This window comes from Cotesia glomerata, linkage group LG2, assembly GCF_020080835.1.
Source record: "Cotesia glomerata isolate CgM1 linkage group LG2, MPM_Cglom_v2.3, whole genome shotgun sequence".
Classification (NCBI taxonomy): Eukaryota; Metazoa; Arthropoda; class Insecta; order Hymenoptera; family Braconidae; genus Cotesia; species Cotesia glomerata.
This window is the reverse complement of record NC_058159.1, coordinates 26,813,781-26,834,553: the sequence shown is the minus strand read 5'-3', so window position 1 is coordinate 26,834,553 and position 20,773 is coordinate 26,813,781. Positions and strand designations below refer to the sequence as shown.

Sequence of the window (20,773 nt, the reverse complement as noted above, 5' to 3'; positions counted from 1 at the left end):
TGACTGCAAATGATAAGAATATTTAAATAAAAGAAGATTAATAATATATAAAAATAGCAAAAAAAAATATAAATATTGGATAAAAAATATACAAATACGTGGAGTTTAAACTGTGATCTTTTTTTTTTATTAAAACTATAATTATTTACAAAATTATACGTTTAAAAAATTTTAATTGATATGACATTGGATTATAAACTCACAAGTAATAATAATAATAATAATAATAATAATAATAGTTATATTGAAGATGGTGTAATTCTTGATATTGATAATTGGTATACACATAAGGTTATGTCAGCTTTCAAGGTTTTATTATTATGAAATACTCTTCTCTTCCAAAATATCTCATATTATTATAAAACGGCTACTTTCTCTTGCGCTTGAATCTGTCATTTGGGAATCACAATAATAATAATTTTTATTTATAATAATAATAACAACAACATATAATCAACTGATAGCGTCCATGAGATCTAAATAATTTTGGAACAATTATAATAGTAATTGTGAAATAATAACTTTTGTACAATCACGGAATTTACTGATAAAAAAATAAAAAAATATCTAACAATTTACTGGTATGGCTGATGTAAACCCGGTAGTAAATGAGGAAGAGATGATGGAAATAGCTGGCATAGACACTGGCGGAGGTGGATGCGGTGATGAGATAGACGAAGAAGAATCAGAAGGTGTTATTGTACCAGAATTACAAGGGACACTATCTAAATGGACTAATTATATTCATGGATGGCAAACACGTTTCATTGTACTCAAAGACGGCACATTGTCCTATTATAAATCGGAACAAGACAGTGGTTTTGGTTGTCGAGGCTCTATCAGCCTTTACAAAGCTGATATTAAGGTAAACACAATTGTTGATCTTATATTTGCATAACAGCTGTTGTTTAAATAATTCAAAATACACTATTTAATTTTATATTTTTATACACTATATTTATTACTCTGAATATTAGCATTTTAAAGAATTATTCAGGATTTATTTCTAAAAATAAATTATAATATTAATAAACTAAATGAACTGTAATCTATTTTATTAAGAGAATAAGAAAAATTTTGTGTCCAGGATAGTTATAAGATAAAATCGGCTTTTTTTTAGTGAAATTTAGTGTCATTGCAAAGGTCTTGATTTTAATTTGTGCCTTTTCAAGGTTTCATATCATGCACCGATAGTCAATTTATTATAACTATTTCGCTGCATTCGAAAATGCTCTATCTCTAGATACATAATTAAAAAATTGCCTTGTATCTTGTGAACTATTGACATTTTTAATGATATAAGCTCATCCTGACATTACATTCATCAAGACCTTTCATTTGAGTACACACATCAATTTTTCATATATTTATATATATATATTATATATATGTATACATGAAAAATATATAAAAATGCATGTGGGTACTCAAATGAAAGCTCTTGATGAGTGTAACATCGGGATGAGCTTATATCTTTAAAAACGTCAATTGTTAAGAAAGTACAGTGCAATTTAGCATAATTAAGAAACGACCTTGTATCTGGAGAACTATTGATATTTTTAAAGATATAAGCTCACCTTAACATTACACTGATCAAGACCTTTCATTAGAGTACCCACATCAATTTTTCGTATATTTTATATATTTATATATATATGTATATATGAAAAATATATCAAAATGCATGTGGGTACTCAAATGAAAGCTCTTGATGAGTGTAACATCGGAATGACTTTATATGTTTAAAAAAGTCAATAGTCAAGAAAGTACAGTGCAATTTAACATAATTAAGAAACGACCTAGTATCTTGTAAACTATTGACATTTTTAAAGATATAAGCTCGTCCCAACATTACACTCATCAAGACCTTTCATTAGAGTACCCACATCAATTTTTCATATATTTTATATATATATATATATATATATATATATATATATATATATATATATGAAAAATATGTCAAAATGCATGTGGGTACTCAAATGAAAGCTCTTGATGAGTGTAACATCGGGTTGAGCTTATATCTTCAAAAATGTAAATAGTTAAGAAAATACAGTGCAATTTAACAAAATTCATTATTTAATAAAGCAAAATTTTATTTATTTATAGTTCACAAGTCACGGCAGTCACATAGCGACTGCAAGGTTGCTAATTATTATTATTTATTTATTTTTTTTAGGCTCATGAATTTGACGAATGCCGATTCGACGTATCAGTGAATGAAAGTTTAGTGTGGTATCTTAGAGCAAATTGTCCAGAGGAAAAACAACGCTGGGTTGACGTATTGAAATCGTATAAAGTATGTATTTGTTTTTCTTTATCGTATGACACATATTTTATTTTTTATCTTAAGACACATAAATTATTCACTGATGACTCACTTCATTTTTCATTTCATGTTTTGTTATATATGTAATGTTAATATACAATATAAAATAACAGTAAAATTATTTATAGGCCGAGTCTGGGTATAGCAGTGAAAATAGTTTAAAGCGGCACGGCAGTACAGTATCACTGGTATCAAACACACAATCTACGGCAAGTGGCGGCAGTTTGAATAAACGTGGGTTACGAAATTTAAAAGAAAAACTTGCCGAGTTAGAGACATTCAAGGATATATTAAGTAAACAAATAGATACATTACAAAAATATTTTGACAATTGCGCTGGTAATGTATCGCCGTCTCAGGTATCCTCAGTGTCCCAAGAAACGAGAGTTAATTCTCATGAGTTTATTAAAAATGATATTGGATTCGACCCAGCGCTCCAGTCAATTGATTTTAAAGGAGAAGCTATTACATTTAAAGCTACTAGTGAAGGTATACTCAGTACATTACAACACTGTGTCGAATTAATGGGTCAACGCGAAGACGTCTGGCGCCGTCGATGGGAAAAAGAAAACGAACGGAGGAAAAAAATGCAAGAACTTTATAAAGCTCTCAAGGATCAGATTAATATTCATCGCGGTGATTCTATTCGGCCTAGAGTTTTAATACACGGAGGTCCTGATTATGAAGTAAGATAATTTAAAAATTTTATTCATTTTCATTGATCATTATTATAATTATTTTTATCATAATATCTAACTGATAATTTTGATAACTCGTGAAATCTCAATGAAAAATTATGAGGCTGAAGTTAGCAGACACTTGACAATTTTTTAATTTTTCTTTAAAAATAAACTAGGCATAGAAAATTATTTATAAAAATCTCATTTATAATTTTTAGAGCTTCTAAAGATGAAATTTTTAAATAAAATTTTCTTGCTATAATTTGTTTGTTAAAAAAATTCTTAAAATTATCAGATGTTTGTCAATTTCAGTATCATAAAATTATTGTTGAGATTTTTCAAGCCCTGCATTGATAAAAAATTTAACTTGGCTCAAGAGCAAGAATCTTGAACCAAGAATACCATTTTGAAGGAAATAAATTTCTTGAAGCAAGAAGAAAAATTCTTAAAGGGGAAGTCCATGTAATAAAAGCCTCAAAATCGTTTATTTTTTAAAAATATTTTTAAAGGTGATAAAATAAGTTTGTTTTTAAACTTTAAGACAACTTTCATTGAACCTTTCTAGAGTACAAAAGTAATTTTTTTTTTCCTTTTGAAATAACGGCTCAGGATAATTTTTTATTCGCTGCCTCCGACGCGAGGTCCCAAACTGCTCTATTTATCACTCATTAACCATTGATTTGAAATAAAAAAACTAAAGTGTTTTTTTTTTTAGAACATATTAACGGAAAGAATAAACCTTTAAAATTAAAAAAAAAAAAAGTATAAAATAATCCTTTGAAAAAAAAGTCAGAATTTGGGGCTATTTTTTTGACCTCAAAAAAGTAATTTATCAACGCAAAATATCTGAAATTTTAGGTTTATCCTTTCGATAGTAATATAGAAAAAGGCCTCACCAAATTTCAAACAAATCGATGAATAACTTTTTGAATTACAACACGAGCAGTTTTTAAAAATACAGTTTCGAGATATCGCGCTTAAAGTTATAGTACGCGCTACAATACGCACTCCGGCCGCTCCATTATAATAGCTATAACTTCGTCAATATTTGAGATTTTATTTTTTCCTTTCATCAGTACACGGAAAGAACAAGATGACACTGAATATCATCCCAGATTATACTAAGTGAAAAAAAATTTCAGATAGTAGCTAATATAATCCAAGTTACAATGAGTATTATCCAGATTACATTGAGTATAATCCAAATTACAATGAGTATAATCCAGATATTACGCAGTATAATCTGGATTTTTTAAAGCTACTATTTGAAATTTTTTTCACCGCAGATATCACTGAGTATAATCTGGGATGATATTCAGTGTCATCTTGTTCATTCCGTGTACATGCTCAAAATACTATATATATATATATATATTTTCAGATTATCGAAAAAAAAAAATTGATTTTTTGAAAATTTTACATAGACTTCCCCCCTTAAACCAAGAAAATTTTCTCGACTCAAGAATTTTTCCTCTCGGCTCAAAAATTTCATTTTCTTCAAAATGATGTTCTTGGTTCAAGATTCTTGTTCTTAAGTCAAGTTAAATTTTTTATTAGTGTGTTTAAAAGTTTTAAAAAACATTCCAGAGTGATGAAACATTATGGAAGTTTTCAGAATGTTTAGAAAGATGTCGGAACAGTTTAAGAAATTCTAGAAAATAATTATTAGTAACATATTTAAATATGACTTTGAATAAATACATTCAATTCAAAGTCTAGAGATTTTAGAGTTTTTTTTTTTCATTTCCAAGCTTGTTTTGCTCAAACTGATTATTACTTATTCTTATCTTTATATGGTAGAAGACTTGAGATTGTAAAAAAATTATGTCAAGTATAGTACGCAATTATTATAAATTATAAAATATTAATTAAGAAGGAAATAATTAGTATTCCTCCTTATAATTCAGTGGATTCTCTAAGAATGTTTTATTACATAACTGTTACTAAATATTTACCTTTACGGTTGTTAAATTAAGCAATATATAAATTTGCATATTTTGAGGATTTTATTGCCAATAAATCCTAATGGATCTAGAATTTACCTTCTAAATTTATTCTGTTGATTTGTGGTGAACTGTATTTTTAGCCTATTCCAGTATAAAATACGTACTTGAAATTTTTTTTGCGCATATGTTTATTCCATATTATTCGTGTGTACACTAATCGGTCATTGAGTCATTTCCAAAACGTTTATGCAATATCAACTTAAACAACCACCACCATCGGTTTCCATATATTAAGCTTACGCAATTTACAACGTGTTCAATCGACGACGAGGAATTATTTCTGTTCAGTGCGTCAGTGGACTACCGCTGGAGTAGTATCGTCTTAAAATATTTCAACAAGACCATTAATATTAATTACTTTATTTTTCTTTGTCAATAATGGGAAAAATAAAACTGAGAAATAGTTTTTTGTTGCCGAGTCACAAGCATTCAGTATGTTATTAAAATACATGCTGATAATTTTTTTTTATCATAGATAATAGTTGATTATTTAACATCGTGATAAAGATAAATATGTAATGCAAAGAAAAAAAAAAAAATAATAATAATTTATTTTTTTCTTGGAATTTTCAGGAAGGTCCACACAGTGCTTTGTGTGATGAAGAATTTTACGATGCTATGGAAACTGGATTAGATAAAATAGATGAAGACAATCAAATGAGAGATCGTTTGAAACGAAAATCTGTTTCAATTTCAGTTGATTCAACAGTTACTCCTGCAATTAATCATAAATTATGGCCGGAGGTTTGTAATTTATTTAAATATATTTAAGTATTAAGTTCTTCTTTGTATTTATAGTTGCAATTATTTTTTTTCTAGATCGAAAAAGTAACAATGCAACAACTGCACTACGCGCGTTTGGGTGTTGGTGGAGCAGGTGGTTGGCAATTGTTTGCCGAAGACGGGGACATGCGAATGTACAGGCGAGAAGAAGAGGCTGATGGATTAGTAGTTGACCCGTTGAAAGCGTGTCATGTTGTCAAAGGTGTAACAGCACGGGAAGTGTGTCAAATATTTTTTAGCCCTGAGTACAGAAGCGGTTGGGAGACGACTCTTGAGGATATGACCATTGCCGAAACTATTTCCAATGATACTTTAGTATTTCTTCAGACGCACAAACGTATTTGGCCGGCAAGTCAACGTGATGCCTTATTTTGGTCCCACATTCGGAGTGTTCCTGATGATCAAGATCCTGATGCTTCTGATTTATGGATTGTTTGTAATCACAGCACTGAACATCCTCAGTATCCAGTAAGTTATTTTTTTAAGAGCTATTATTGGTGATCATTGTTATTATTGCACACCTCATAAGCGAAGCACTCTACTCTCGACATATCAAAAAATTATAAAAATAAAATTAGCAGATAGCTGACAATTTTCAGAATTTTTTTTATCAATAAAATTATTAAAAAAAAAATTAAAAGAAAAAATTGCACATGTGAAAAATTAGAAAAACTATAAGTGCAATTTTTTAAAAATATTTTTTTATTGCTAATTCAATTAATAAAAAAAAATATAAATTTTTCGCTATCGGCTAATTTTAGTTTCATCAAAAAATGCAGTTTATTCCTACTGGAATAATTTTTTTTTTTATCATCTAAAGTAACATACTAAAGATTTTTTCAATTAATGTGAGCGTTCAATTCACTGTCGTTTAATTATTATTTATAAAAAACTAAAATACGACTATGTATTTGTATACATACATTTTATTATAGTATTTTTTTTCTTCACCTCAGAATTATGTCGCCACTAAACCATAGCAGAGTTTTCTGTTTTTTATTATTTTGTTTTTTGTATTTTATTTTAATGACATAAAATTTAGCTATCACTTCACAATTTTTTAATTTTTTTTTAAATAAAAAATTTGTTTTAAAAAATTGCATTTTTAATTTTTTAAAATTTCTACACTGAGAAAAAAAATTACTACTCTTGAGAAAATTTTCTTGTCACAAGAATATATATTCTACATTTATTGTAAAATATTTAATACATTTATTGTAAAAAATGAGATTATGATGCGTGCACTTTTGGATTTTCCAAACTTTTTAATTTTTAATTTTATTAAAATTTTCTAGCCAAACTCAAATAAATGTGTGCGAGTTTATTTAACTGTTTGCATTGTATGTCAAACATTTGTTGATCCACCGAAAGATCCAAACAAAATAAGCCGTGATGACATTACTTGTAAGATAACTTACTGTTCTGTGGGTAAGTATCTTTTTAATTAGTTAAATAACTTAATGTCTAAATATTTTAAACTCTGATTTTTAAAAAATGTATTTTACAGTAAATCCAGGTGGTTGGGCACCAGCTTCTGTGCTTCGCGCAGTCTACAAACGTGAGTATCCAAAGTTTTTAAAACGCTTTACCAGCTTCTGCATTGAACAGTGTAAAGATAAACCTATATTGTTTTAACTAAATAATTATAATTTTAATTATAAATAAATAAAATTGTAAAAGTGGAACAAAAGAAAATTTATAATGAAAAAAAAATTTTTTTCTTAAAAATGTTTAAATATTGCAACAAAGACAAAAAAATCTCTTTTAACTGTATTTGCACTGATGTCTCGTTTACAAGCTCAGTGAAATTTTTTCATAAGTACAAATTATGTACTAATAAATAAAAGTAATAATTAATAATATTTGTCTAATCATTAATTCAAATGATGAATTAATGAGTGTATTTTTAAATCATTTAATGTGAATACGTTAATTGATTGATAAAAAAATTTAATTAAACAATTAAAGTTATTATATTAAATATTCATATTGTTAATTTATAATTATAAAAATTTTTAATGTCCGATTTAACTTTTTTTAATAAAAATCGGATGTCATATAACATAGTTAGAGTTTTTAAATATATATATATACATATATATGTAATAAAAATATTAAAATCGAATGAAAACTCTAATATCACATACACATTTTACTTATTCATTGTTACACTGCTTATGGTACGTAACTGTATAACAATGATGAAAAAAAAAAAAAAAATATTGTTATTTTTATTTATACAGAAAATAAGGAAAGCGAATAATGTATAGAAATAAAACGAATGAAACTCAATAAAGACTGTTGTAGATTTATGCAAAGAACAATTGCTATTTTTTTTCTTTTATTAATTAATCAATTGTATAAATTTTTATTTTATTAATTTATTTGCATGTGTAACCATAAAAAAACTATATTTATTTGGTTAATTTTCTTTTACTTAAATTTATAGTACAATTAATAATAACTAAAAACGTAAAAAATCATTACAACAATTTTATTAGAAAAAAAAAAAATAATAAAAGTAAATGTAACTGAAATTATTTGAGCTTATTATTTAGATTGGCACGATTATAAGTAATAATCGTTTAAAAAATTAATTGGAATTTTTTTTTCATAATCTTACATACGTAATTCGTTTTTTATGTCATATAATTATCAATTATATCTACATAAAGTGCATTCACAACACATTAAGTTTTATCTATCTTCATAAATGTCTTCTCTGTTAGTATTCAATTTATCAATTTTACATCAAGTATTTTTTTTACTTATTTTTTTATTAAACAGAGTCTTTTAATTATTATTTTTTTTAAGTTTTTTAATCTGTTATTATTCATCAAATAATTAGCCGGTTTTTACTTTCACTTATCATAAGTCGTTAATTTATCCAAGACCTTTAATCCTCTTTCCTCGTACTCTTCTTTAGTAATCCAAAATGAATCACGATTTTTAGTTAATTCTGCTAGTACAGCACCACCCATAAATACCATATCTTTACGTCGTGGTGGATCTTCAATTTTTATTTTAAATTTCTACAATAAAATATAATTAGCATTATTTATCTTAATTATAAATGTTGATCTACACGGAAAAAAGTAAACGGTAAAATTTACTCGGATTCCAGTTAATTTTTATAGTTTCAAACAGTGCAGCGGACTTCGAAGTGGCACAAATGTAAATATTACAAAACTTAAGGGGCACAACTAGTGTGAAATTTTCAAAAAATCGATTTTTTTTTCATATTTCGATAGGTTATACCTTTAAAAATAACATACTAAAATTTTTAATCGATATCTCAAATAGTTTTTGAGTTATAGCCATTAAAAGAGTAGCCACTCGACCGTTAGAATAGGATAATTTTATCTTTAAGGAGGTACTGTGCAAAATCACTTTTCTTATAGTATTCTTCAATTTTTAAATACGCGTACTTTTAAAGAAGTTCGAGCGCAACTAATGAGTCAAAATAGTGTTAAAATTTTTTTTTAATTTTAGTTTTCCCAATATCCGTCAAAATTCTTTATTTTAATTTAAAATAATTTAAACAATTTAATAATTGATAATTTATACTTATTTAATAAAGTAAAGTAATAAAATGACTTTGGTATTTATTACTTGCCGAAATAAATAAACAGATTTGGCAATAGTGCGCTTGATTATACCCATAACGGAGACGTGGATGAATGTGTGAGTTAAACATTTCTCTCTCTGTAACTATATTTCTATTCTTTTCTTTATTCTCAGCTGTTGACGCGATGTTGTCAAATCTTTATTCGAATAAATGGCTGACGATTAATTCCCAAAAATCGCCTTTTTTTAGGCTGTCACACTAATTGTGCCCCTTAATGTAGAAAGTATAAAAGCCACAATTTATAATTTAATATAGAAAATGTGATTAGTAGCTGTCACTATAGTAAATAACCACTCTCTCATCTTAAAAAATTACAATTTTAAATAGTAAAAATTGCTGTTTCAACATATAGTCTATACTATGAGGTGAAGGGGAAAGTCTCACATTAGGAAAATTTAACATTTGAAACAGTAAAAATTCCACTCTTAAAATATATATTTTACCAGTTCAAGCAAATCAATAATTATAGTTTGATTTTTAGCGTTGCGTTTAAAATTTACCATTTTACTTTGTAAATATTGACGTTGCTTGTATTTGAAATTTAGTAACTGTATTTTATATTTTTTACATATGCGATCATTTTTTAGGTACGAAATGATAAATATCAAACTCAAAATTCTTAATTCTTATACTTTAACATTTTCGACTTTCACATAGCGAATATTACTGTTTGAAATAGTATTTTCTTCCGTGTAAATAATAAATTGTAGCATTTAAATGATAAATATTATAAAGTGATTTTTAAAATCACGATTTAACTGTTTGAAATGGTAATTTTTTCCAGTTGATCATTACTTATTATAAATCAACTATTATTTATTACAGTTTACTTTTTTCCGTGTTATGTACACAGAGAAAATGGTTCACTTGAACCAAGAAAATATTTTTCTTGCTAATTATTTTCTTGGGCGAAAAAAAAATTTTTTTTTGACACAAGAAATTTCACTTATTCTAACAAAATTAATTCTCTTGCTTCAAGAAATACGTATCTTGATCCAAGACAATTTATTTAAATCAAGAAAATTTTCTTGTTTTGAGAAAATTTTTCTCTTGCTCCAAAAAATTAAGTTCTTGACAGAAGTAAATTTTCTTGTCTTGAGAAAATTTTTCTCTTGCTCCAAAAAATTAAATATCTCGATAATAAATTTTCATTAATATTTTTATTGACGAATATGTCAAATGGGAAGATCAAATAATATTGAACCATTTTCTTTCATTCAATATGTATAATTGCGTGCTAAAATAATCTGAAATGGGTATCAAATATTCAAGAGAAAAATTTTCTCAAGGTGAGAAAATTTTTTTCTCAGCTGAAGTAGGTGGCGCTGCTTCCCTAAAGTATCTGAAAATCTTGATCCAATATAAAAAGTTATTGTATCAAGTATTTATGATAATTTAAATTAAGAAAAATTACTTCCACCAAGAATAGAATTTCAAGAAAAATTTTTAATTCGGCCAAGACAACTTCGGTCTTCCTTCGGGCACCCGAAAATTTACTTAAGCCAAGAATTTTATTCTCCAGTCAAGAAATCTTTTTTTCTGTGTATGAATAAAATAATAAAAATAAAGCATACCCCTAATTTTGAAGCATCATTCTTGAGTACTCGTTGAAGATAAAGCTGTTTAATCTCACGCTCCAATCTAGATGGTAAGCCTGGATACATTGTACTTCCACCACTCAATACTATGTGTTTATATAATTCACTTCTTATATCAATAGCTGCTGATTGAATTGTATTAAATACTAGCTCAGCAATACCAGGTGCTTCAACATTTATTAAATGCGGTTGAAATAGCGCTTCAGGTGCTGCGAATCTTTCACCACCTACTTTTATCACACGTCCATCGGGTAACTAAGTCCAAAAAATTATTATTATTTATTATTATTGCAATTGTAATTAATTAATAAAATTAATTATGATTACTTACAGTGTAAGACTCAACAAGGACAGTAGTTTCAACAGCTAATTTTTCTTCTGTCTCAATATTGTATCCGACATAACATAACTTTTCTTTCATCATTCGGACAGTTTCAAAATCAGCTGAATGATTAAATGCATAACCACGTAATAATAATAACTTAATAAGATACATTGTTATGTCCCGGCCAGCAACATCCAGTCTTTTAATTAAATGACATGGTGCACACTCGTGATAAACAGCACAAATATGAGTTACACCGTCACCAGAGTCAACTACAACTCCACTTATCAATCCTTGTGCATAAAGTGTTAGTACAGCTTGAACAGCAATATATGTTGCTGCGAATCCGTATTTTTCAAACATCACCTAAAAATAATCATCTATATCATTAAGAGAATAAGACAAATTTTGTGTCCATAATTGAGAGATGACCTTGTATCTTCAGAACTATTGACATTTTTAAAGATATAAGCTCACCTCGACATTACACTCATCAAGACCTTTCATTTGAGTACCCACATCAATTTTTCATTTATTTATATATATGTATATATGAAAAATATATCAAAATGCATGTGGGTACTCCAATGAAAGGTCTTGATGAATGTAACATCAGAATGAGCTTACATCTTTAATAATATCAATAATTAAGAAATAATTTAAAAAATTAAAGATATAAGCTCATCTTGACATTACACTCATCAAGACCTTTCATTTGAGTACCTACATCAATTTTTCATATATATATATATACATATTACATATATGTATATATGAAAAATATATTAAAAATACATGTGGATACTCAAATAAAAGCTCTCGATAAGTGTAACATCGGGATGAGCTTATATCTTTAAAATATATATTATATATATTACATATTTAAGAAATGACCTTGTATCTTGTGAACTATTGACATTTTTAAAGATATAAGCTTATCCTGACATAACACTCATCAAGACCTTTCATTAGAGTACCCACATCAATTTTTCATATATACATATATATAATATATGAAAATTTGATGTGGGTACTCAAATGAAAGCTCTTGATGAGTGTAACATCGTGATGAGCTTACATCTTTAAAAACGTCAATATTTAAGAAAGTACAGTACAATTTAACAAAAGTCATTATTTAATAAAGCAAAATTTTATTTATTTATAGTTCACAAGTCACGGTGGTCACATGGTGACTGCAAGGTTGCTAGTTTTTAGTTAATTATCATATGAAGAGATACAACGCTACAATTAATTATATTTAATCTAAATATTACCTCAATCATTTTTTCTCGGTTTTTTGTTGGGTTCATTGGTGGTTCAGTTAACATGATCTTGCACTCATGTGGATCAATATTCATTTTTTCTGGTCCGAATGTGTAATCCCAAACATGGCACATGTCTCCCCAATTTCTATATTTAATTCGTTAATAGTTGAATGGAGTCAATTATAATAAATTTAAATTTAATATACAAAAAAATGTTGATTAATAATAGAATACACTAAGAAAAAAAATACTGCTAGAAAAATTTTCTTTTAACTTATAAATTTACATAATTAAATTTCTTAATAATTATTTTTTTGAATAAAATTCAATCAAACAAGTTTTATAAAAATAATTTTTCTATTTTTTTTTCTAGTGTATTTATTATTTTTTTTTTTTATAATACCTAACAATTCCATTTTGCATAGGATAACTAATTTCCAGCAATGAACGTAGTTTACTAGCTTCATCACCGACCATCAAATCCTGTCGCAATAATAAATTATAATTAAACTTAGATAATAAAATTTTAAATAACAATACAAAAACATTATCTAACACATTGGCATTCTCATATAAAATCAAGACACACATTTCGTTTTTCGGTCAAACATTACACAAAATAATGCAGCATAATAATTAGCAATACAAAAATAAAATTAATAAAAATCCAATGCGTGAGTAAACTTCAATTCGAGCCGATAAATTAAAAAAAAAAAAAACTAATTACAAAAATAAAAAAATCTACTACGACAATAACGTCAATACAAATAATACACTTCAACTTACAGGCATGTTATACACGTCCTATGATGGCAAATGTAAAAAGCACATAAATACAATTAATATTAAATATAAAAATAAATAAAACAACATTTTATAAATAAAATTAATAATTATACAAATATATGAGGTTTGTACATATCTAATTGGTTGATGCGTTACGCATTTGTAAACTTAGCAGGTCAATATTGTATTCGAGGTATTAGTCAATGTTAATAAGGTGTATATTAATTACACCACATTATTATTATTATAAAAACAATAATCAATTGTTTTATTCACTCGGAAAAAGTTAGTTAAAACCGTAAATCCAACCAGTTATTATTTTCTTGAAATCTTCAGTAATTTCTCGCTTATTTAAAATTTTAATAATTATTCTTATTTTCTAGCTTTTTTTTTTTAAAAACAACTCTAGCACAAAGGACACTACTGGGTACTAAAAATGGACTTACACGAACGCAAAGATCTTGCTGAAAATATATAACAATAATTTCATTACAATCAATTTAATTTTATAAAAAAAATATATATGTATATGATTCTCTGTAAGGACGTCTTAAATCTGTACAAAATTGTCCGACCAAATTATTTTTTATTTTATTAGAAAAAAAATCTAAATCTTAAAAAAACTTAATCATAATAAATAAACAGCCGATTTAATTTTTGCTTTTTCGATATTTGTGTATCTTTTGCCATATAACATGACAGGGGACTGTTTTTTTTTTTTTTTTTATCAAATTGAGAAAAATCAAGCAAACTATTTCAATGCATTCAACTTTTCAAGTTCTCAATGAATGTTTACATTAATTAGAATAATACTAAGACTTATGGATCCAATTTTAAAAATAAATTATAAATAAAAATAGCTGCCAGGGGACTGAGTTTTGAAGTGGTCCAGACACATATTTCCAGCATAAACAGTGCTTTGACACTAAATAAAATGGCGATAAAGCGCTAACAGCTCTATGATTATTAACTCAAGGCTAGTTAGATCCTTATAAACCTTACAAAAGGTAAAATAACACGCTGGATTTTTTTTTTTTGGCTTTGAACTTCTGGCAGGGGACTGATCTTAAAATGCCTGAGACAAACTTTGGTTTAATGAATTTCATGAAACAAATTAATTTTCAGTACTTTTTATTGAAGAAGATTGTTAGTTAACTAATTAAGTTTATAAACATTATGGACCAAATTATATATTATTGACGAATAACTTAAAATTTAATCTTAATGTTTTAATTTTGGGAATGGGACAGCTCAGGGGACCGATATTTCGGTGGTTTACGAATTTATAGCAAAAAAACCAAAATTTATTTCATTTTAGTTTTCAATGCTCCAAATAGAAATGTTTTTTTACTTTCGTAATAAATTTTTTTTAGTAACAAAATAACAATTTTTCTAATAAAAAAATGCCTGGGACAGCAAAAAACATCCTTACAGAGAATCACCCATATGTATATATAAGTACGTAATTAAATAAATCTTGCCATTAAATCGGACAAACTTGTACATCTAAATTTGATTACAAAAATGTCTCATTTTTTTAAATTTCATTAAATTAAAATAAAAACAAATAAATACAATGATTCATTAAAAAAAAAAAAAAAAAAATGAATTTAATTATTCCTCACCTTAACATCAATGTCTCCAATTTTATTTACTGCTCTGATGATCGGCCGTCCGACAAGCGATGGAAATATATGAGCAGGAAAATTAGCACCTGCATATCCACATTTGACAAACTAAAAAAATATAATAATTAATAAAATTTATTAACAATTGCTCGGATACAGAAATTAAAAATAATAATGAAAATTAATTTAGCAGATTTTTAATAATTTTTGTAACAAATAAATTATGGCAAAAAAAATATAAAAAAAATTGACATGTAAAAATTTAAAAAAATTAAAAATGCAATTTTTTAAAAATAATTTTTTGGAACAAATTTTTTTGTTAAAAATTCTCTAGTGACTGCTAAAAAAAATGACATTAAAGTTAGCAGTCACTAGTGAATTTTTAACAAAAAAATTTGTTACAAAAAATTATTTAAAAAAAATTGCATTTTCAATTTTTTAAAATTTCTACATGTCAATTTTTTTTATATTTTTTTTGCCAAATTTATTTGTTAAAAAAAATTATTAAATATCTGCTAAATTAATCATCATAAAAAAAATTGACATGTAAAAATAAAAAAAAATTAATGCAATTTTTTAAAAATAATTTTTTTAACAAAATTTATTTGTTAAAAAAAATTAAAAAAAAGGTCAAGTGACTGCAAACTTAAATTTCATTAAATAGCAATAATAAATACGCATAATAATTTAAAATATTGATGGAATTAAACATGCATAACCTTACCCCAGTTCCATTGTCACAAACAATAACTTTCCGTCCTTGATTATCCATCTTAATAAATCCAAAAAACACTTAGTAGGTAGCAATTGTTGTTAATTATTAATTACAATAAAAACCAGATTTTTGTAACAAATTTCCTGTAAGATGACTAATAATTTAGCTCAGCAAGGGCGTCACCGGCATGGCGTACTTGACAATAATCATCCAGTATTTTTATAAGATATGATAAACACAATCAAAGTTTTTGTATATCAAATATTAACAATCACATAAACAGTAACAAAAATAATTCATGTGCTCCAATAAATACCTAGTTATTAATACATTAATAATGTATCATAATACTTAGCTACCAGCAAATAATTGCACTGTGATTATTTTAAAAATAAATGCATCTAATTACAACTTTAATGGAATGGAGTGAATCTGTCAAATTTATTAATTTTATGTATGAAAATGCTCATGCTCTTTCTTTTTCTTTCTTTCTACCTAAATCCTAAATCTGCCACACACGAACAAAAAAAAATTAAACTTTTTTTTTTGGGTCATGTTCTTTTTTAGTACTTTAATGTAACGCACATGTCGCTGGTTTACTTATTTGAATATAGCCACAATTAATTACTTCCATATTACTATTATTATTATTATTATTATTACGGTTACCACTTCTTTTATTTCTTTGTACACAAACTCATACTTACATATATTTTACAAACACATATATGAATTTATATATATGTATTTTTGATATTTCTATCAAAACTAACTTCATATTGTCATTTAAGTTTCACAAAAGCTTCATATATGGGCAACGGTTCGATTATTTTATTTTCAAGCAAATAAGGTAATTTTATTATTTAATTAATTAATTAATGTATCAAAATATCATTAATAATTATTTTTTTATTTCAAGAAATTATTTGTTTATTTCTAAATACTAAAAAATACTTTTTATTAATGAATAACCTAACGACGCTGTGTTCAAATAATAATATAATCTCTATAAGATTATTTGTACTTGTTATGTTCCAGGTCGCTTTGCATTTGACTGTAATTGTTTTAACAAACATGACAGTTGGCTGTTAACTGATAATATATTTATTTTTAAAAAGTAAATTATTTTTATAATTTTTCACCATGGCCGCGAGAAAAGGAAAAAGAAATTTAAAGCTCCAAGTTTCTGAAGAAGCTCCTGTAAATATGTAAGTATAAATTATTATAATATTATTTTTATAAATTTGGCGGGAAGTTGTTTTTTGCTTAAATTTATTTTATTATAATTATTTTTACAGCACACCGCCAAGGAATCTTGATAAACGTACGACAATAACAATAGAAGATAAAACATTTGAAGTTGAGGCTGATGATCTTGAGACTATATGCATGCTTGGTAGAGGTGCTTACGGTATTGTTGATAAAGTTAAACACAAACAAAGTGGTACTATTATGGCTGTAAAGGTATGATAATATTTATCTCAGTTAATCCATAAGTAAATTATAATACTAAAGTTAGCCGACGTTTTCAATTTTTTGATTTTTATTTAATAATTAAATTAAAACAAAAATATTTTTTTTTAATTTCACTTACAGTTTTTGAAGTTTTTTACAAGTGAAAATTTTTTTTTAATTTTTTGGTAATAATTTTTTCAATAAAAAAAAATTCTAAAAATTTTTAAATGACGGCTAACTTAATTTTTATAGTAAATTTCATATGAAAATAGCCGACATTTAAAAATTTTTAGAATTTTTTTTTTATTGAAAAAATCATTACAAAAAAATTAAAAAAAATTTCATTTGTAAACAACTTAAAAAACTACAAGTGCAATTTTTTAAAAATATTTTATTCTAATTTAATTATTGAAAAAAAATCAAAAAATTAAAAATGTCGGTTAACTTTAGTATTATAAATTTCATTATTACACTTAAAATTTTAATAATAATTACAATAAAATTTTTAATTTAGAGAATAACAGCCACGGTAAATAATCAAGAACAAAAAAGACTTGTAATGGATTTAGATATTTCAATGCGAAGTTCAGACTGCCCTTACACTGTACAATTTTACGGAGCATTATTTCGCGAAGGAGATGTTTGGATTTGTATGGAAGTCATGGACATGAGTCTAGATAAATTTTATGTTAAAGCATACAAAAATGGATGCTCAATACCTGAAGATATTTTAGGAAAAATAGCACTTTCAGTTAGTTAATTTTTATTTGTAATAATTTTGGTTTTTACTTATTTATTTTAATGAAAAGTTAATTTTTTAGGTAGTTAGTGCTCTTCATTATTTGTACTCGCAACTCAGGGTAATTCATAGAGATGTAAAACCTAGTAACATATTAATTAATCGAAAAGGTGAAGTCAAGATCTGTGATTTTGGTATTTCCGGTTATCTTGTAGACTCAGTGGCTAAAACTATTGACGCTGGTTGCAAACCATACATGGCTGTAAGTAGTTAATGCTATTTATTTTATTTTTTATTCTAAAATATAATAATAAAAAATCACTCAGCCTAGACTTTTTTAAAAGTAATGCTTTTGAATTTTTTGTGAAACTGGAACGAGATATTGTATTGTAAATATCAATCAGGCCACTTAAAATTTGCGTTATTAAATTGTTATAACTTGTACTTAACATTTAATCATTTAAACATTTAAGCATTTAAATTTACCTCATGCATTTTTGATATATTTTTCATGTATACATATATATAATATATATAAATATATAAAATATATGAAAAATTGATGTGGGTACTCAAATGAAAGGTCTCGATGAGTGTCACATTGGGATGAGCTTATATCTTTAAAAATGTCAATAGTTCTCAAGATACAAGGTCGTTTCTTAATTATGTTAAATTGCACTGTACTTTCTTCATTGACATTTTTAAAGATATAAGCTCATCCCGACCTTACACTCATCAAGTGCTTTCATTTGAGTACCAACATGCTTTTTGATATATTTTTCATATATACATATATATAATATATATAAATATATAAAATATATGAAAAAATGATATGGGTACTCAAACGAAAGGTCTTGATGAGTGTAACATCGGGATGAGCTTATATCTTTAAAAATGTCAATAGTTCACAAGATACAAAGTCATTTCTTAATTATGTATCTAGAGATAGAGCATTTTCGAATGCAGCCCAAATACTTATCATCATACATTGACTATTGGTGAGAACTTTTTCAACGATATCAAATTTAACCATAAAAACCCATTTTATCATATAAATACACTGGCCGCTAAATTTTTCTTATTTTCTTAATAATATAGATTATTAAAATCATTTTTAATTATAAAGTTTCTTATACGAGATCCTGTCTGTCTTTTATATATAATATTATATACACGTGTACTTTATTATAAAACTTATGTATACTTTTGCCATTCGGCTATTTGCCTTGGCATTGAAATTAAATAAATAATAAAATTAATTCGATGGATCCCCATCGAACTTATGTAAAGAGAGAATGTCTCTCGACCAATAGGGAATGGAAAAGATGGAATGTTCATCCGTTGGCTTGAATTAGATTTACTAGTCACTTGATCGATAAGGCGTAAAAACTTTAATTGAATAAAATTAACTTTTTCAGCCAGAAAGGATAGACCCTTCGGGGAATCCATCTCACTATGATATAAGATCAGACGTCTGGTCATTAGGAATTTCTCTGGTTGAACTAGCTACCGGAAGATTTCCATACGAATCATGGGGTACACCTTTCGAACAATTGAAACAAGTCGTTAAAGATGATCCACCAAAATTGCCATCAGGAAAATTTTCTCAACCTTTCGAAGAATTAATTACCAAGTGGTTAGTATCTGACCATTAAATATCTTACTTACTTAATTAATTAATCACACCAATTAATACTTATCTATTACTGATATTATCATCGTTTATTTTTAGCTTAATGAAAGACTTCACAGCCCGTCCGAATTATAGTCAATTACTTGAGCTTGATTTCATCGTCGAACATTCTAAAAAAGACACCGATGTAGCTGGGTTCGTTGATAAAATTTTAAATTTGCCAGATCCAGAGCAATCTTAAGTGTTTTGAAAAAACATGTACGTAAACTTTGGGGTCACCGCATGCATCTAATATTTAGTCATTTGATTTTTTTAATCATTGTCATGAAATATGACGCTCAGTAATAGTTATATAAGTACTTTAAATATTATTAATAATCAATGGCATTATGTCTACTATATTTAAAAAAACAAAGATGCGGATTTTGAAAGTCAATATTTTTCTTTTCTAAGTAAAATTATATTTTTGTTTAGTAATTTATTCTTTTATTGGTCTATTGAAATAGATATTGTATAATTATTTACAATTATACGTACACTATTAAAGTGAGTCGGCATTCATTAATAATGTACATATAGAATACATCGAATCATAGATTTTTTTTTTTTAATTCAAAAGAAAATAATAACAATAAATACACATTATAATTTCAAAACATTTCTTTATTTAATTCTTTATTCAATTAGACAAATATATTTTTTTAAATGACATTATATATATTATTTAAAAAGACAATGCATGGTAATTAGTTTACAATAAATTAAATATTAATCTACAATATTATCTAACGATAACAGTTCGTTATAAACTATTCAACATTATTCGACAATAAATTATCAATAAACATTACTATCTAACACATTAATTATTTTAAAGCGTATAATTTTCTAAAGACATGTCCCATAAATACGGTAAATAAATATTTTAAAAAATACAATTATTCAATTGACATTTGGAAAATATCATGTTACAGATGCCATAAGGGTGTAAAATAAAAATTCTATTTATTATTATTATTATTATTATTATTATTATTATTATTATTATTATTTCTTACAATCAATTTTTTATTTAATTTTTCTATTTTTTAGTCAAAAAAAAATTTTTAGTTTGGAGAAAAATTTTTTTTTTGCATTTCTGCACGTTTCATACAAAAATGCGTTAATTCTCGAAAAAAAAATTTTTTTTGGGAACCG

At 26.0% G+C, this 20,773-nt stretch overlaps 3 protein-coding genes across 7 annotated transcripts; 2 read left to right on the top strand and 1 right to left on the bottom strand.

Moving 5' to 3' along the window:
* The first annotated feature begins 186 nt into the window (after positions 1-186).
* LOC123259701 (ceramide transfer protein) lies at positions 187-7,507 on the top strand. Of its 2 annotated transcripts, XM_044720343.1 has the most exons (7): positions 187-865; positions 2,183-2,302; positions 2,461-3,018; positions 5,592-5,762; positions 5,838-6,269; positions 7,097-7,229; positions 7,309-7,507. In XM_044720343.1, the coding sequence occupies exons 1-7, from the start codon at positions 584-586 to the stop codon at positions 7,434-7,436; spliced, it is 1,824 nt and encodes a 607-aa protein (XP_044576278.1). In that variant the 5' UTR covers positions 187-583; the 3' UTR covers positions 7,437-7,507. The 2 variants fall into 2 exon arrangements, with proteins under 2 accessions (XP_044576278.1, XP_044576279.1); XM_044720344.1 differs by lacking the exons at positions 187-865; positions 2,183-2,302; positions 2,461-3,018 and adding an exon at positions 5,296-5,450 and having other exon boundaries at positions 7,309-7,506.
* Positions 7,508-8,279: 772 nt separating this feature from the next.
* LOC123258764 (actin-related protein 2) lies at positions 8,280-16,332 on the bottom strand. Of its 4 annotated transcripts, XM_044718970.1 has the most exons (9): positions 15,756-16,332; positions 15,029-15,139; positions 13,850-13,867; positions 13,404-13,421; positions 13,021-13,100; positions 12,627-12,762; positions 11,359-11,718; positions 11,004-11,282; positions 8,280-8,833 (listed from the first exon to the last, which is right to left on the bottom strand). In XM_044718970.1, exons 1-9 carry the CDS (start codon positions 15,801-15,803, stop codon positions 8,663-8,665), a joined length of 1,221 nt encoding a protein of 406 aa, XP_044574905.1. In that variant the 5' UTR covers positions 15,804-16,332; the 3' UTR covers positions 8,280-8,662. The 4 variants fall into 4 exon arrangements, with proteins under 4 accessions (XP_044574905.1, XP_044574906.1, XP_044574907.1 ...); XM_044718971.1 differs by lacking the exon at positions 13,404-13,421 and having other exon boundaries at positions 15,756-16,331; XM_044718972.1 differs by lacking the exon at positions 13,850-13,867 and having other exon boundaries at positions 15,756-16,331.
* Positions 16,333-16,443: 111 nt separating this feature from the next.
* On the top strand, positions 16,444-20,180 carry LOC123258765 (dual specificity mitogen-activated protein kinase kinase 3). Its single transcript, XM_044718975.1, has 7 exons — positions 16,444-16,596; positions 16,785-16,954; positions 17,045-17,210; positions 17,716-17,952; positions 18,023-18,202; positions 19,362-19,579; positions 19,676-20,180. Exons 2-7 carry the CDS (start codon positions 16,890-16,892, stop codon positions 19,815-19,817), a joined length of 1,008 nt encoding a protein of 335 aa, XP_044574910.1. The 5' UTR covers positions 16,444-16,596; positions 16,785-16,889; the 3' UTR covers positions 19,818-20,180.
* The last annotated feature ends 593 nt before the right edge of the window (positions 20,181-20,773 follow it).

Coding starts and splice junctions, on each gene's coding strand:
- LOC123259701 (XM_044720343.1), top strand. CDS start 584: ATGGCTGATGTAAACCCGGTAGTAAATGAGGAAGAGATGATGGAAATA. Junction 2,303..2,460: donor ACGTATTGAAATCGTATAAA/GTATGTATTTGT, acceptor AATTATTTATAG/GCCGAGTCTGGGTATAGCAG. Junction 7,230..7,308: donor GATAACTTACTGTTCTGTGG/GTAAGTATCTTT, acceptor TGTATTTTACAG/TAAATCCAGGTGGTTGGGCA.
- LOC123258764 (XM_044718970.1), bottom strand. CDS start 15,803: ATGGATAATCAAGGACGGAAAGTTATTGTTTGTGACAATGGAACTGGG. Junction 15,140..15,755: donor TTTGTGACAATGGAACTGGG/GTAAGGTTATGC, acceptor ATATTTTTTTAG/TTTGTCAAATGTGGATATGC. Junction 12,763..13,020: donor ATGCAAAATGGAATTGTTAG/GTATTATAAAAA, acceptor AATTAAATATAG/AAATTGGGGAGACATGTGCC.
- LOC123258765 (XM_044718975.1), top strand. CDS start 16,890: ATGGCCGCGAGAAAAGGAAAAAGAAATTTAAAGCTCCAAGTTTCTGAA. Junction 17,211..17,715: donor GTACTATTATGGCTGTAAAG/GTATGATAATAT, acceptor TTTTTAATTTAG/AGAATAACAGCCACGGTAAA. Junction 18,203..19,361: donor GTTGCAAACCATACATGGCT/GTAAGTAGTTAA, acceptor TAACTTTTTCAG/CCAGAAAGGATAGACCCTTC.